Source organism: Engystomops pustulosus, chromosome 1, assembly GCF_040894005.1.
Source record: "Engystomops pustulosus chromosome 1, aEngPut4.maternal, whole genome shotgun sequence".
NCBI classification, from domain to species: Eukaryota; Metazoa; Chordata; class Amphibia; order Anura; family Leptodactylidae; genus Engystomops; species Engystomops pustulosus.
Genome location: NC_092411.1, coordinates 138359152 through 138375348, shown reverse-complemented (window position 1 = coordinate 138375348; position 16197 = coordinate 138359152). Strand labels below are relative to the sequence as shown.

Sequence of the window (16197 nt, the reverse complement as noted above, 5' to 3'; positions counted from 1 at the left end):
CTGCCATTCTCCTACTTTAATTCCATTAAAAGCCTTCTTACTGCTCTGTCTAGATACATTTAACTTTAATTGCAATTTTTCATGTCCTGTTAACATGAAAGGCTTTAGAAAAGTATATAGTTATAAATTAAATACTTAAAGGTGCATGCACATGGACCTCCACACAAGTATTCTGATGCTTCTTTCATCTCTTGAAGCTATATGCAACATCCAGCAGTCTTCAGCAGTCATCAAGTCAGTGGTAGAAGTGGAACTCATGACTTGTTAGATCTTCTGGATAGGGGATAAGTTATAAACTTGTAACAGGCCCTCTTAATGGTTATAAGTTTTAATAATGTCAATGAAGAAGTCAGTAGTCTTGTGTTTAGAGATTGGATATTTACAGGATGCCATAGCCAGGAAGAATCTTGTCAATAGGAAGTTCAATCTTCACTGATCCCAAGGGACCTTGTAGATACCTGTAGTTGTAGATATCTTGTATGGATCCAAAACACCAATCAATGTCTTATATCATTCTAGAGGAATTGTGTCACAATCTTCTTTAACTTGGTGCTTCAGTTTATTTATATTTCCGTTAATTTATTTTTTTGTTTGGAATGAGGACTAGACTTTTTAACTTTTCTGCTTAGTTAGATTGTCCTCTTGCATGATCCAGTTTCTATAAGCATTAGCTGTGGGATAGCAAACCCCCAAATTAGACTACTTTGGTAAACACGTTTGTCGAGGGAGGGGTCAAAATGCCTTGTATACCAGTCAAGGCAAGAAAAAGTCACAATCCTGGTTCAACGCCAGGAAATTGTGACTTTTTCCTCTTAGTCCGCACTTTATAACATTCTTTTAAAAAGTTGGGGTCTTGGGGTTCTAGTTTACTACTTCGTCAAAATACTGGACTGGCATAGATTTTATTATAACTCTTTCCAAATTAATGGGCAGTAAAAATTGATTTGTAAGTACATATATTGCAGCCAACCCTAACTTTAATTATTTATATTGTTTTAATGGCATTTATTTTGTTATAGATTGTTTTCAGAAACAAGGTTAGGATTTAAACATGTATGCGTAAATATGGACATATATATCTGAATAATATTTGTCAGTATAATGCCCCTAGACTGAAACCAAAGAAGGATTACAGTTAATGTATGATCCAAACTAATATCCCCATAAGTAAGAATGGTGTAGCATTGCTTTTACGCAACATAGAACACAAAAAAAACAATAAAAACCTGTCCTGGCAAATATTTCCGATTTATATTGTTGATTAAAATTCTAAAGGAAGCAAATTGGTACAATCAGATAAAGTTTAATGAGAAAAGTACAATATTACATAGCAAATATCTTGCAAAGTATGTATTTGGTATAGTAATGAAGCTAATTTCAAGCTATGGTCAAAGTGAAAGACTAATAAATGACAAATGATAATAGGGCTAAATGATTGCAACAACAAGTAATGTACCTAACTAGATATCTCTGTGGGCACCCAGGCAATCACCCCAGAATGAAGTTCACCAGAGAGGAATCTTCCCGGAGAATATTCCTACAATATTAGACAAATTTGCCCTCCTCCTTTCAACTGTGTTGGTGTCCTTAGGAGGCTGAACGATTGAAAATTGTCAAAGAAAAAGGAGAATTAAATTACTGCTTAAATTGCTGTGCTTGCACTTTGCAATAAATAAGTGGCTTTTTGTTGAAGTTTGGGCACTCCGGCTCTAAAAGGTTCGCCATCACTGCCTTATAATATAGATACCCATAGTCCAAAATCATAAGATATACTAAATTACAGCGCTGCAGAAGTTGTTTATGCAATGGAAGGTGTGGGGTGCTCTCCTTTGCATTCGACCAATGTCTGTCTTATTTGTGCCTGATAAATTAAAGGGGTTCACCTAAGAGCCTTCAGGAATCCACAATAATGTGATTTTCAGTGTGGGAAAGCCTTCTTCTGGGGGAGTGTATAGCAGAAAATCTGCTGCAAATCCTAACTGCATGCAAAGGGCTCAGTGTACAGGGCTCAAAGGGTTGTATGTTTTCTATATTTTTTGTATGCTCTTGGGAATTTTACTGATTTAATTTGGTGTTTTTTAAATTTTTTTCTACATGTGCATCTTCCTTCTTGTGCAATAAATCTGCACAACAATGTCAGTTTAATATCCCATGGGGAAGAATAGGTGTCAGAATGATTTGTGATTACTCTGATCATTTGTCCTTTAGGTTAAAATTAAAAAGAGTTTGTTCTGAGAACCTTAAAAAACATATCAAATATTTTGTTCAGTGCGTTTTGGGATGAATATGGTTTAGCAGCACCACGGTTTACAGCACATACAATAGAGTTAGTATACATTTCAAACAGGCATCTCAATTACCACCTAATTGTTGTAAAGTCTGCACCTGCCATCTGAATTTAAGGAGTATAAGTACAGCCGACTGAATGTATGCATATGTTATTGCAAAGTCTACATCTGACATCTGAATTTAAGTAGCAGACTGAATGTATGTATATGTATTCTTAACGCTCATGGAGTTCATTACATCTTTATTTATTACTCTCTGCTGACACCTACTGTAAAAATGTTGAAATGCACAATTGCTGCACAACAAGGGACAAGCTTGTAATGATCCAATATGCTAGCATTACAATATTGCATTGAATTGGTTTTGTGAGAAATTGTTGTACTTAAAGGGGTATTCTCATCCAGAAATTCAATTTATTTTAATGGAAATCTACCATCAAAATCAGGCATGATAAACCATGCGAACTTACCCATAGATCCAAGCACTGTGATTGTAGTAATTTTCTGTAGTAATCTTCTTGCCCTTGGAGATGACTACCACCATACTCTTCCAACAGTGGCCACACTATTGAGCCCTCCCCGATCACCTGGAATCAGTGTTCATTACCACAGGATGGCTGTGCGACATGCTGTAACTCCCGGACATTTCATTTGCAAATCTATTTATTTTTCTTTTTTGTGCAATCATCTCCAGCAGAGATGGTCATATCCAAGTACAGCTCTCCTCCATTTCTAAAGGACTATATGACTACATTTATAGGAAATTATCTTCACATGGGTAATTTTTTAAAAATAAAATACAATTGAACAAATGTATGTATATGGCAGATTAATTAAATTAAATGTCAAAACCCACCCAAGAATACCCCTTTAACAAAGTTAGAGTTAAGAGTAAACACATCTCTATACACAGCATTTCCATCCAGGTTAAATAGGCTAACATTTTATTTACAGTCATATCTGACATTTGGCATGTCAGCATCAACATTGGGATCCCATTTCTGTTAAAATTTTTAATCACATTTCATGAAGAAAAAATGCCTTGCAACAGGTCTATGGGGCACTGGGGTGTCGATCATATGATGGATCCTGACACAGTGCTATTGTTTCCCTATGATGCAGATGAGTTAAGGACATTACCCAATTGAGAAGTGATATGTAATTTAGTTCACTACGTTATGTATGTTAAGTTGTGTTAAATTCTTACCATTTGATGCAATTGTAGCTGTGACACCAGATCTGCAATGCCATGTGAGGTTCCTACTATGTGGGTTAAAGTGCTTCATCTAACACTGGCCTTAGCTGCATTGATCCTTCTCATTAATGACAGCGTATACCCGTTGATAAACTAGCTGCTTAAGGCACTTATCCTTCTGTCAACAGGCAGAGGCCAAGCTTCGATCAGACACATTCATTAAGTGCGTTTGCCAAGCGGCTTGTGTATCAGTCATTGTATGGCATTTATGAGAACTGCAGCATAACAGCTCTAGTTATGAGAAGGTTTCACCGGTGATGGGGACATTAGTAGAGCTCATTCTCAAATTGAGACCTTTTGCTTTCTGGATTTTAACGCAATATGCTTTACTTTCAGCTTGTCATTATGGCTGGCACTGTCCTGCTTGCATATTACTTTGAGTGCACAGATACCTTTCAAGTACACGTTCAAGGCTTCTTCTGCCAAGATGGAAATCTAATGAAACCATACCCTGGGACTGAGGATGAAAGTTTCATTTCCCCTCTGGTGCTGTATTGTGTGCTGGCAGCGACCCCAACAGCTATTGTGAGTAATTCAGATACTAAGAAGTCTTAATTATTAAGTATCATGTTTAATTGCCTGCTGGTTACATTGGAAATGTATGCACATTTTTATGTAGGCTACAATGTATTAATAGTAAGATGTTTCCAATATTAACTATCTAGAGCAGCGGTGGCGAACCTATGGCACGCGTGCCAGAGAGGGCACGCAGAGCCCTCACTACTGGCACCCGCCCCATCCTCCCAACCACTGCCAGGTGCGGACAACTACTGTCCACACCTGGTTATCATGGCTGTTAGCAGTATCGGAGCGCAGCTACGATACTGCTAACAGCCATGACAGAGCAGGCCGCTGACACTGCCTGCTTTGTCACATGCAGCGCAGAGGACGGTAAGCGTCCCAGTGCTGGCAGCTTAATGATGTCATTACGCTGCCAGCGCTGGGCACCTTACTCCGTGTGCGCTGCAGTGATCAGCCGGAGGAACGCCGAGTCTGAGGTGAGTTTATTTTCTTTTTTTATTCAGCGCATCCAAGGGGGGGGGGGGGAAATTGTTCAGCAGGAAGGCTGATTTCCTGCCCACTCCCGCCCCTCCCCTAAGCAAACGGCCCGAAACTCACTGCGCCGCTACCACAAGCCCCCCGCGCCCGAATCCCAGCCCGCTATCGCACCCCTACCCCCCCGCCCAAACTCCACCCACACTCAGCCCACTACTGCAATTTGCGGACATTTTGAGGACTGCGTGATGACTTTTTATTACTCTTTTGTGTGATGTAAAATGGTGTAAAAGTGGCGTTTCAGTGTGTATAGGACTGCTGGAATCCGAGCTCAGACAGTCCTGTGTAAATTGATTCTAAACTAAACTGTCAGTTTTCTGGTTAAATTGCCGTACTGGCACTTTGCGATAAGTAATTAGGTTTTGGGTTGCAGTTTGGGCACTCGGTCTCTAAAAGGTTCGCCATCACTGATCTAGAGTCTTAAGTTAATTTAAGTATCATTGATCATGTAGTTAGTATTTCTATATATTAAGTACAAAGGTGAAGACAAACCTTACAATTCTGAAGGAGGGACTGAGGGATTGCAAAAACTTTCTGGGGAGATTTTTTTTTTACTATATGGAATTCTAACTCCTTTACTTGGATCACACTGGAATTACCTTTCAGAATAAATACTTCTTCAATAAAATAATGATTATGGGTCATTGTTTCTGTTCATACATAAAGTTACTGAATATTATAAACTCAAAGGTGATTTTAGAAAATGAAAGCTATTATGGCTAATATGGATTCTGCTGAAGGACCCTCATTCCCTCAACACACACATACACCACCCCAATAGCCCCACCTCCAGTCCTTGCTTTACTGCACTTTACTGTCTCCCAACACCACAGGATACACGACTGGTGATCTGCTACTATTATTGTCTGCAATGTAGGGAGACACACAGTAAGTGTAATGCAACAGTGATCGGTGGGGGTGCTATCAGAGTTAAGGGTGTTCTGGGTGTGGTAAACTGTTTTATTCTGTTACAGGGTTTGGGGAATTATTTTATGTGCTTAGCTAGGAAACCCAGTTTAATTTAAGTATACAATATTTATTGTATTTATAGAGGACCCCTAGATACAGATGGACCTCTCTAACCACTGTGACTTTTGGTGAAGCTTTCTGGATGCTTTACTATTGTCCCAGGCTGCAATGATCGGCTATGAGGTGGTTGTAATGAAGTTTTATTGCTAATTATTGTTCCCATGACAGCACAAAATTTTAAAAATCCAATTGTCACTGTGACCAAAAAATCATAAATGATAAAATATACTAGTTTCAACTTACGTACAAATTCAATTAAACAACTAACCTAAAGAACCTGCCTGTACTTAGTCATAGTAACTGTACTCTTGACTGTAGAGGGTCATGCCCGAGCTCTTGGTGAGGCCTTGTGTATGCAGCAGTCCTTTACACCAGAGATGCTGGAAAGGCGTCTTCCGGCCTGCTTCTTCTGTAACTTATGACGAGATGGTTCAGCATTTCAAGAACTTGACTTTGCACGCACACACTGTTGGTGTTAGTTAAACATAATTATGCTCAGATATTAAGTAAATCCTGTTTAAATCTTATATCTTTAAACATTATTCAGTGGAGCAGATGCTTAGCCAAGTAATATGTAGTAATTGCTGGATTATCACTTGTAGAGACAATTTAAATCCTACATATTGGCAAAGATTATATATAATCTCATGAGGGTTTCTTCAAAGTCCTGTCCTGATTTGCTATGAATGTACAAAACCAAATGAGATTGAGGATGACTTCTCAATTCTGTGGTTCTGTGGTTAATGCTGCCAAAAGGAATGTGTTGGGTCAATTAGACATCATCAACATAGGTGGTTTGATCTTTGAGATTCAGTCCATATCCACATCTGGTTTTACTAGGGCAGTATCCAAGGTTGCCCCTAACAAACATCAGTAGTCCTTTGAAACTACCCTATGAGTTTAGTAACACAGTAACCCTTGTCAAGAACAGGGGGTGGGGATAAGTCTTTTATGAATATGTTAGACAATTATATGCATCAAAACCTAAATAAAGAAACAGGTAAGCACCTCCTTGGATACATTGCCTGTTCACTAGATGTCTATATAGTAGGGGCATAAAAGTATTTTGTATATATTGCTTTGTTTTTAAAACATATTTTTAATTTATTTTTTCAGATATTTATTGGTGAAGTAGCAACTTACTTTATTAAGTCTACTAGAGAAAACCTGATTGTTCAAGAAAAGATGATTTTGACTGGAGAGTGTTGTTACTTAAACCCCCTTATCCGACGGATCATACGATTTATAGGTGAGATATAATATATAACTGCATAATAAATGTGTTCTTTTCTCAACTAAGGCTTGACAAAAGAGCAGAGTTACTCTTTATCAATGGCCCCTACACATTCCACTTGGATTTCCAGAATATGTGAATCTATTCCTCAGATCTTCTACTGGTTCTGAGTGTTTAAAAGTGTGTTTAGAGAAGGGCAAGTGAAACCAAACTTTTCTGAACTATCGGATAGATTTATAATGCCATTCATGCCACTTTTCTGTATTACCAGCAATGAAAAAGTCACAATTCTTGTTGCATGACTGGGAGCGTCTTAGTAAATCCAGTGTGCTTTCCACAACCATGGGAATGTTAAGACGGGTAAAAGATGAGACAGCTTTTAATAAATTCCACCCCAAGTATTTACAGTTTGGTACCCTTACTGACATGCACTGTAGTAGTACGGCGCATGTCGGGTCCCGGTGCATGGAGAGGGCTTGCTGGCTGAGCACCGGCTGAGCGTGTTTTAAGGTGTTTTCTTAAAATAGATAGATTTGAAAAAATATATCATGAAATGAGAGATTTGCACTTTGAATATTTTATGTGACTTATGCTTTATGTTATGCTTCTTGTGTCGCTCTGTTTTCCTCAATAACTAATCCATTTGTAATTTCTACATGTCAGATTATGTCACATTAATGCAATGGTCTTTCTGGTAACTATCGTATGCTCTTCTCTGTAATGTGTCCTCCATATAAAGGTTCATTTTCTCACAGTAATTGACAGTTGCATGGAGGTTGATGACATTGCTACATGACAGACAGAGTAGAAATCTTCCACCGGCTAATTGCTTTGAGTCATGTTAATGCACTGCACACCCGCAATATAATGGGTAGCTTTCTTCTAGTTTTCAGCTCCCCCAATAGCACATATTAGAACAGGACTGCTTAGTAATATTTCTTCTTCACTTCTAGAGCATAAAGGTTAAATTCTCCATACTTTACCTTATTCACAATTAATGGATGGATCTATAAATGGGCCTCTATATTTTTCTCTATGGGTATCTTGTCAGTTCATCCCTTTTTATGGGAGGTAAACTGGCAAAAAAGTGTCAATTTGGACCTTTTTTTCTGTTACAAAGTTCACTTCATTGAACAATCATTTTAATATTTTGATAGATAGGACATTATGGGACACAAGGATACCTAACATGTTAAGGAATTTAAAAAAAAAATTATATGCATTCTAGGGGAAGGGGTGATTTGAATTAGATTATTTTTTATATTTTTCCATATTTGAAAAACTTTAAAAAAAATGTTTTAGTTGACTATTATCTCAGGTTGATAGGGTGTCTGATCACTCATCTCCAGGTCAGACCTGGTCTAAACAGGTCCAACCTGATGGACATTGCATCAAGTCTACTAAAGGCAAGAGCCTATTAGTAAATCAGGGAGGCCTACATCTATATGTAGGGGGTTAACATGATTTTTTTTTTTTTTTATTATTGAGGAGTGTCGTTTTTTAGATGGCATCATATCTCAAGGTTTTCGTTTTTTTATTCCATCTTAGAGCCCCTCTAGTTACTGGCTAAAGCAGTTTAATAATGGGCACAGGTATTTTTTTTGGACCCAAGGGTTTAAATGAAACAATAAGTACTTGTACTAGTCTTTGTGTAAAGTTACTGGCTCATCATTTAAGGGTTAAACAAGCTATATTTTAAAATGTTGTTCAAACATGTTACAAATACCCTATGGTATACATTCTCAATTATCCCCTAGATGTCTAAGTGATAACACTGGCTTCCTGCTTAATGAAGGGAATGGTGGTTACCAGAAAATGCTGTAAATTTATGTTGGGAAGCAGGATAAGATTATTAACACCAGGCCCCCTGCCCACATAGACCCTGTAAAAACTGCATGGTTTATCTGCATAGTAGTTATTTAACAATTCCTATAATCCCATAATGTTCCTATGATCCCAGAACACATTGGATTTTCTGCAGTTTGTTTACATGCTTAGACTGCATGTTGTATGTAGTGAGCTCCCCCTCCCTCTTAGTAGTTGCAGTGAAGCCCAGCCCATAAAAAACTCCACAACAGACTACAGTAAAGCAGTCCACTCCTGTCCCCAGTTCCCCTTCTGTTTCTGTCTGTATCAGCTCATCTCATCTCACGCCTTATAGTTTGTTGGATCAGAATTCTTAATATATTAGAAAAGCATAAAATTCTCCCACATACCTATAGGAGAACAGGATAATTCTGCTGAGAAATGATTCCTTTATTTATTCAAAAACATTTACTTTTCACTCATATTTTAATATGTCAATTACAGACGTCAATATACAGAATTACTGGTGGTAACCTCTGACTACTTGAGGTCTTCACACTCCGGGTGTGACATTGTGTAGAAGGAGAATAAAACTCCTTAGTCAAGGGTTAAATGGATAACTTTCAGACATCCTTGAGTGTGATCGGTCTGTGAACATCTATGGTATTGATGACTGGCAAGCTGCCATGCAGATGAGGTTGTGCGTTTCCCCTCGGGCATCCTAGCTGTGCTGCTGTACCAGCAACTCTGATACAGTGAAGAAGACTAATCCAATACTTCTGCTACTAGGTCAATGTTGACTTAACACTTTTAATTAATTTTACACAGAAGTGTTATTCCAATCTATTTCCACATACCCTGCAGAGGGGCCAATCCATTATTTGCGAATATTCTCTAGAGGTAGTAGAATGTCTATGTGGTTCATAAATTGCTTTACTTCAATCTACCAAAGCCCAAGATTCCCAAATAATTGATTTACAGATTGGGAAGAAGGAATTATATACAAGGATTTGTTTTATATCCCTCTGTATCTACCACATTCCTTATGCCATTTTTATTTTCATAGCTGATTTGCAAAGTGGATTTGGCAACAGAAAACTACTACTATTAAAACACCTACAGAATCAACAGATCAATAGAAAAAACGCTGGCAAAAAATAGTTCCTCCATGGATAACCACTTTCCTAAATTTCATGAAATAAAATGAGGCACAGCTACACTATAACAATCCTATGAAAGCACATAAAGCTGAAATGTACTTATGATATCTATTCTTTGTTGCAGGTGTTTTTGCATTTGGACTGTTTGCAACAGATATTTTTGTAAATGCAGGCCAAGTAGTGACAGGCAACCTCACCCCATATTTCTTGACTGTATGTAAACCAAACTACACGGGAACAGAGTGTCTTGCTCATCATCAGTTTATCAGCAATGGAAATATCTGCACTGGTGATCCTGAAGTGATTGAGAAGGCCAGGAGGTCATTCCCTTCCAAACATGCTGCTTTAAGTATTTACTCTGCATTATATGCAACAGTAAGTAAAATACTACACTAATGAAAATGTAGAACTATTATGTGAAATATTGATTCTTTCTAAAGGGAATGTTGGGATTGACAATTAATGGAAGTCCAATAGATGGGCCCTATGTATACATATACATATGTAGTGGCCTGGCTGCATAAACCCTTTTTATGTGAATATGAGATAAACTGTAACAGAATAGTGTAGTGATGGGAAACCTTATCAGCTTGGTGTGTTAAAATTTGTAAAAATAAACTAGCATACAGGTGCATCTCAATAAATGAGTATATCAGCAAAAAGTTATTCAATTCAACAAGTGAAACACATATATTATATAAAGTCATTACAAACAGGGTTAACTTTTTCAAGTGTTTATGTTAATGATTTTGGCTTACAGCAGTGGAAACCCCAAAAGGCATTATATATGAAAATTAGAATATTATATAAGACCAACTGAAAAGACATAGAATGGACAAATGAAAAGTATGTACAGTAAATGCACTCAACACTTGGTTGGGCTCTTTTTGCATGAATGACAGCATCAATGCGGCATGGCATGGAGGCAATCAGCTGATGCCACTGCTGAGGTGCTATGGAAGCCCTGGTTGCTTTGATAGCAGCCTTCACCTCCTCTGCATTGTTGGGTTTGGTATCATCTTCCTCTTGACAAAGTCAGGTTAGTTTGGTGATCAATCAAGCACAGTGAGTCAACAATACTGGAGTGCTGGAGTCAGTGCTCCAAGAACCACCAATCCTGGACATGGGCTACAGGTGTCACATTCCATGTGTCAAGCCACTCCTGACCAATGGACAACACCAAAAGTATCTTTCCTGGGTCAAGGAGAAAAAGAATTGGACTGTTGTTCAGTGGTCCAAGGGACAATCCAAGATGCTTGAAGTCTAGTGTGAAGTTTCCACAATCAGTGATGGTTTAGGGAGTGATTTTTCACTGAACCCATTTTGGCTTATGGACACATACAGGTTGGTTTTAACTTCCTGGACTCAGTGATTTTTCACTGATGCCTTACTGAACCATTGTTATCAATGGGATTTTCACACTTTTTTTTTTAACTGATCAATTTTTTTTCAATGAACTCAAAAAGAACAGGTTCTAAACTCATCAATGATCAGTGAAAAATGTGTGAAAAAGAATTGAAAAGAATGGGTCAGTAAGGCATCACTGAACAATCACTGAAGCCAGGAAGAGAAAACCAATCTGTATGTGTCTATAAGCCAAAATGGGTTCAGTGAAAAATCCCTGATGTGAAACCACCCTTAACAGCAGCTATCTTACCTTCATTGATAAAGGGCACTGCACCGTGCTGTCATCAGGAGAGTTGTCCTGTTGTGTGATGCTGCCTTCCCGGCATGATAATGATAAGTGCTGCAATCATAGTGGAAAAGGAGGATTAGAAAAAGTAGACATAGAAAATTCTTCCTCCAATTGTCAATGGAGCTAAGACTTTGGGACTAAAATTCTATCTCAACCCACTTCTGCAGAGAATTCAAGCACCAGCAATCTCTGGGTCTGCAATTGGTCTTCAATAGCCAATGTATACAGTAATATGACTAAACGATGGGCATTCTCATACAGCCTTTTTTATTTGGACCAAAGAGTATCAGTTGTGCTAATTTAGGTTTTTAGATGCCCATACAAACTCGTTGGTTAATCCTTGTAAGAAATGTACATTCAACTACAAATGCCAATACAAATAAATTTCAGGGGGTAATTTGTACAACATTTGAATGGAGTTGATTCTCACTGTCCATGAGATTTATATCTTTTAAGAGCCATAGCTTTACATTTTTTTTAAAAAGTGACATGCATAGAAAAATTCCATTCTGGTATTTGGCTCAAGGGAGTCAAGGAGGTTAACTCCAGCTGAATATCTAAGGAGGTTGTTTCACCAAGATAAATAGGTAGTTATGAAAAATATGTTTGTTAGACACTTGGGGCATATAATGAGGGGTTAAGGGTCAGTGTAGAAATATGAGAGCTTGTTTTTTACCCAATGGGGGGAATTTTTAATATGTTTTGTGCTTTGATCGGAAACATTTGGATGCAAAGCTCAATGATAACTGTGATAAATACACTCACCGGCCACTTTATTAGGTACACCATGCTAGTAACGGGTTGGACCCCCTTTTGCCTTCAGAACTGCCTCAAATCTTCGTCGCATAGATTCAACAAGGTGCTGGAAGCATTCCTCAGAGATTTTGGTCCATATTGACACGATGGCATCACACAGTTGCCGCAGATTTGTCGGCTGCACATCCATGATGTGAATCTCCCGTTCCACCACATCCAAAGATGCTCTATTGGATTGAGATCTGGTGACTGTGGAGGCCATTTGAGTACAGTGAACTCATTGTCATGTTCAAGAAACCAGTCTGAGATGATTCCAGCTTTATGACATGGCGCATTATCCTGCTGAAAGTAGCCATCAGATGTTGGGTACATTGTGGTCATAAAGGGATGGACATGGTCAGCAACAATACTCAGGTAGGCTGTGGCGTTGCAACGATGCTCAATTGGTACCAAGGGGCCCAAAGAGTGCCAAGAAAATATTCCCCACACCATGACACCACCACCACCAGCCTGAACCGTTAATACAAGGCAGGATGGATCCATGCTTTCATGTTGTTGACGCCAAATTCTGACCCTACCATCCGAATGTCGCAGCAGAAATCGAGACTCATCAGACCAGGCAACGTTTTTCCAATCTTCTACTGTCCAATTTCGATGAGCTTGTGCAAATTGTAGCCTCAGTTTCCTGTTCTTAGCTGAAAGGAGTGGCACCCGGTGTGGTCTTCTACTGCTGTAGCCCATCTGCCTCAAAGTTCGACGTACTGTGCGTTCAGAGATGCTCTTTTGCCTACCTTGGTTGTAACGGGTGGCGATTTGAGTCACTGTTGCCTTTCTATCAGCTCAAACCAGTCTGCCCATTCTCCTCTGACCTCTGGCATCAACAAGGCATTTCCGCCCACAGAACTGCTGCTCACTGGATGTTTTTTCTTTTTCGGACCATTCTTTGTAAACCCTAGAGATGGTTGTGCGTGAAAATCCCAGTAGATCAGCAGTTTCTGAAATACTCAGACCAGCCCTTCTGGCACCAACAACCATGCTACGTTCAAAGGCACTCAAATCACCTTTCTTCCCCATACTGATGCTCGGTTTGAACTGCAGGAGATTGTCTTGACCATGTCTATATGCCTAAATGCACTGAGTTGCCGCCATGTGATTGGCTGATTAGAAATTAAGTGTTAACGAGCAGTTGGACAGGTGTACCTAATAAAGTGGCCAGTGAGTGTAAGTAAAAGCAAGATGGGTGCACTTTGCTTAACTGTCACAACAAACACTGCGAAACCCCAAGAGCGACAAATCAGTCAAAGAAAAACCAGAAGCAGAATGATTAACATTTATTAATTTTTCATTATATTTGTCACTGCTAACCTCACTGCATATATAACATGCTAAACTGTTTCTGTGTGTCAGTATTGTCATATTCAGAGAGCAATGGCTATAGCAGAAACTGGTTGTGTGTGATGAAAAAGTGTGATTACGGGACATATATGGAACAAGAGCAATTCTGTTTTCTTATAGAAACAGTGCCCATATCTACCCACCATTTTAGTGAATGATTTTGAGCTACAATAACAAGCCCAATTTGTCAGTAGGTGAAGCCTTATTTTTTCTTATTTATCTTGAACAACCTCTCCTTTAAGCTTTGAGTAAATTTTAAATCAAACAATATAAATACAGCCTTTTAAGATTGTACTTTGTACAACCAATAATGTAAGAAGGATATTGAAAGTATTTATCCTGTCATTGCAGTATTGTTAAATGCAGCACTTCATGTATTGCTTTATTGCTGTATCTTCAATTTATCACAGTGATTGTTAATAAAAATACATGAGATTTTCAGTTGCAAAACTCTGCCGCCCCCTAGTGTTTAAATTTGGTATTATAATAGAGCAACATTGGATTTGTGGCATAATGCTAATCTTAATCTTACTGCATTTCTCAGCCTGTTTTTCCGGCTCGATATGACGTATACTGTGCAGACAAATCTAAAACCCTGTTGTAAAATCCTGACATTTACTTCATTTATGCAGAAAAATCTTTGGATTGAGTTGTTTTGTCAGTTGCTGCCTTAGGCTACATGCACACTGACGTATGTGCATAGGTCAGCCGCGACCCCTACCTTCTCCATAGAAATCCATTGTGCACGGCCCATAACAAGGAGAAGGATAGAACATGTAGAAAGATAGGACTCTGTGCGGCCATTGATTTCTATGGGGTATGTATGTACGTGCGCAAGCTTGCAGCCATACATACTGTACATCTCCCATACGCTCGTGCTAATGCGCCCTTAAGGAGTATTTTATCATGTGGTTAGAGAGTGATATCCTGGTGATATATCTAGGCTTGTGTGAGATTAATATATATATTATATATATGTGGATGTATCTGTATTGTTAACATGATGTAGAGTGGTGAGGTTTATTATCTAGCCATCGGATCAGGCAGTGATTTCATGTTGTTAGTTTTTTAGAATAAGTTCTGCATCACTACATGGTAAGTGGCCTTACTTTTCACTCATTTTTGTGACCATTGTCACCAAAATCTCTCATGCCATTTATTGTTTTCATCAAGTTATAGCCTTATTGAGATGTTCAACACTTTCCTTTACGCTCTGAATAATGCATTTCAGGTACATACTTTACAACTCCAGAGATGCAGTGCAGACCTTTTATGTCCTTTTGATGGCACAGTTAAAAGAGACATAATCCCTTTGAACTGACAAGGGATCCCATCTTCTGTTTCAGATGTACATCACGAGCACAATTAAAACGAAAAGCAGCCGACTAGCCAAACCTGTGCTCTGCCTCGGGACCCTTTGTTCTGCATTTCTAACTGGACTGAACCGTGTATCTGAATACAGAAACCACTGTGTAGATGTTATTGGAGGCTTCATTCTGGGAACTGCTGTCGCTTTGTTTTTGGTAAGTAGCATCAGAAAAATGGGAGCATTTATCACATCTTGTATGCCTGAATACAGGCTATGACTTAGTCAGGACCTGGCAGGCGTCCATCCTGCCTGAGATGTCGACCTCTTGAAATATTCAGCACGGCTCAAAGGGCGGGGCTTAACGGCAAGCACTTGGCGCTAATGGAGCGCCAGCACTTGATAAATCTGCCCCAATGTCTTTACTTTTTTCTTTGTGGTATAACTATTCTCAAACTTCATTTATATATATTTAGTAGTGCACAACATCAGGAAAAATACACTAAGTAAAGACTGTGAAAAGTTAATGCTTTATACATCGGCCATGTTTTTCGATTCAGGTAAGTGTAAAGGTGGCCATAGAGAGAACTGTAACAAGGCTATTTGAGACATTAAGGACGAATAGGACATGTAATTGGTTTAATGTCCCAAAAGGTTCTCTTTAAAATAATTAGTGTTTTACAAAATGAAGAGGTTACCTGAAAAAATACAATACACAACAACCCGACTCCCCTTCTCCTCCATTACCAATGTTCCCCATCAATGCTGACATAGGTCACCACCCAACCATGTCTCTTCTAGCATTGCGAAACTTCAATGAATAGGAGTGCAGTGGGATGGGTAGTGTTGATGTGATCAAGTAATAGTAACTATTTTCATTTTATAATTATACTGCCCTTTATTCAAAGCAGCCTGTTAAGTGTTATTTTACTGGGCATTCTTAAGTTTTCAAGATATGGTACCATACCACAGTACTACTCCTCACATTGCTATCTTTAGGTTTTGCACTACAGTATCTTACTCCAAGATTATAGCTCATTAAAGCTGATTTTCCGTATTCCCCCTTCAGAAGCAGCCTAAGCTAGAGGTGGTGGTGTTATATATAAGCTAGAGTTATTCTTATACCCTAATAGAGTAGATATAGAAATACATGAAACAGATGTCAGTTACATAGTTGATAAGTAGTGATAAATAGAACCAGGGGGATTCGGGTCTA

At 38.6% G+C, this 16197-nt stretch overlaps 1 protein-coding gene across 1 annotated transcript in view; it reads left to right on the top strand.

Annotated features, from left to right (window-relative positions):
- PLPPR1 (phospholipid phosphatase related 1) overlaps window positions 1-16197 on the top strand; it is an 82978-nt gene that overhangs the window by 56754 nt on the left and 10027 nt on the right. The window contains exons 3-6 of the mRNA XM_072154444.1: window positions 3880-4068; window positions 6745-6877; window positions 9953-10203; window positions 15022-15198. Of these exons, the coding sequence (XP_072010545.1) occupies window positions 3880-4068; window positions 6745-6877; window positions 9953-10203; window positions 15022-15198 (750 nt within the window). The remainder of the gene's footprint in view (window positions 1-3879; window positions 4069-6744; window positions 6878-9952; window positions 10204-15021; window positions 15199-16197) is intronic.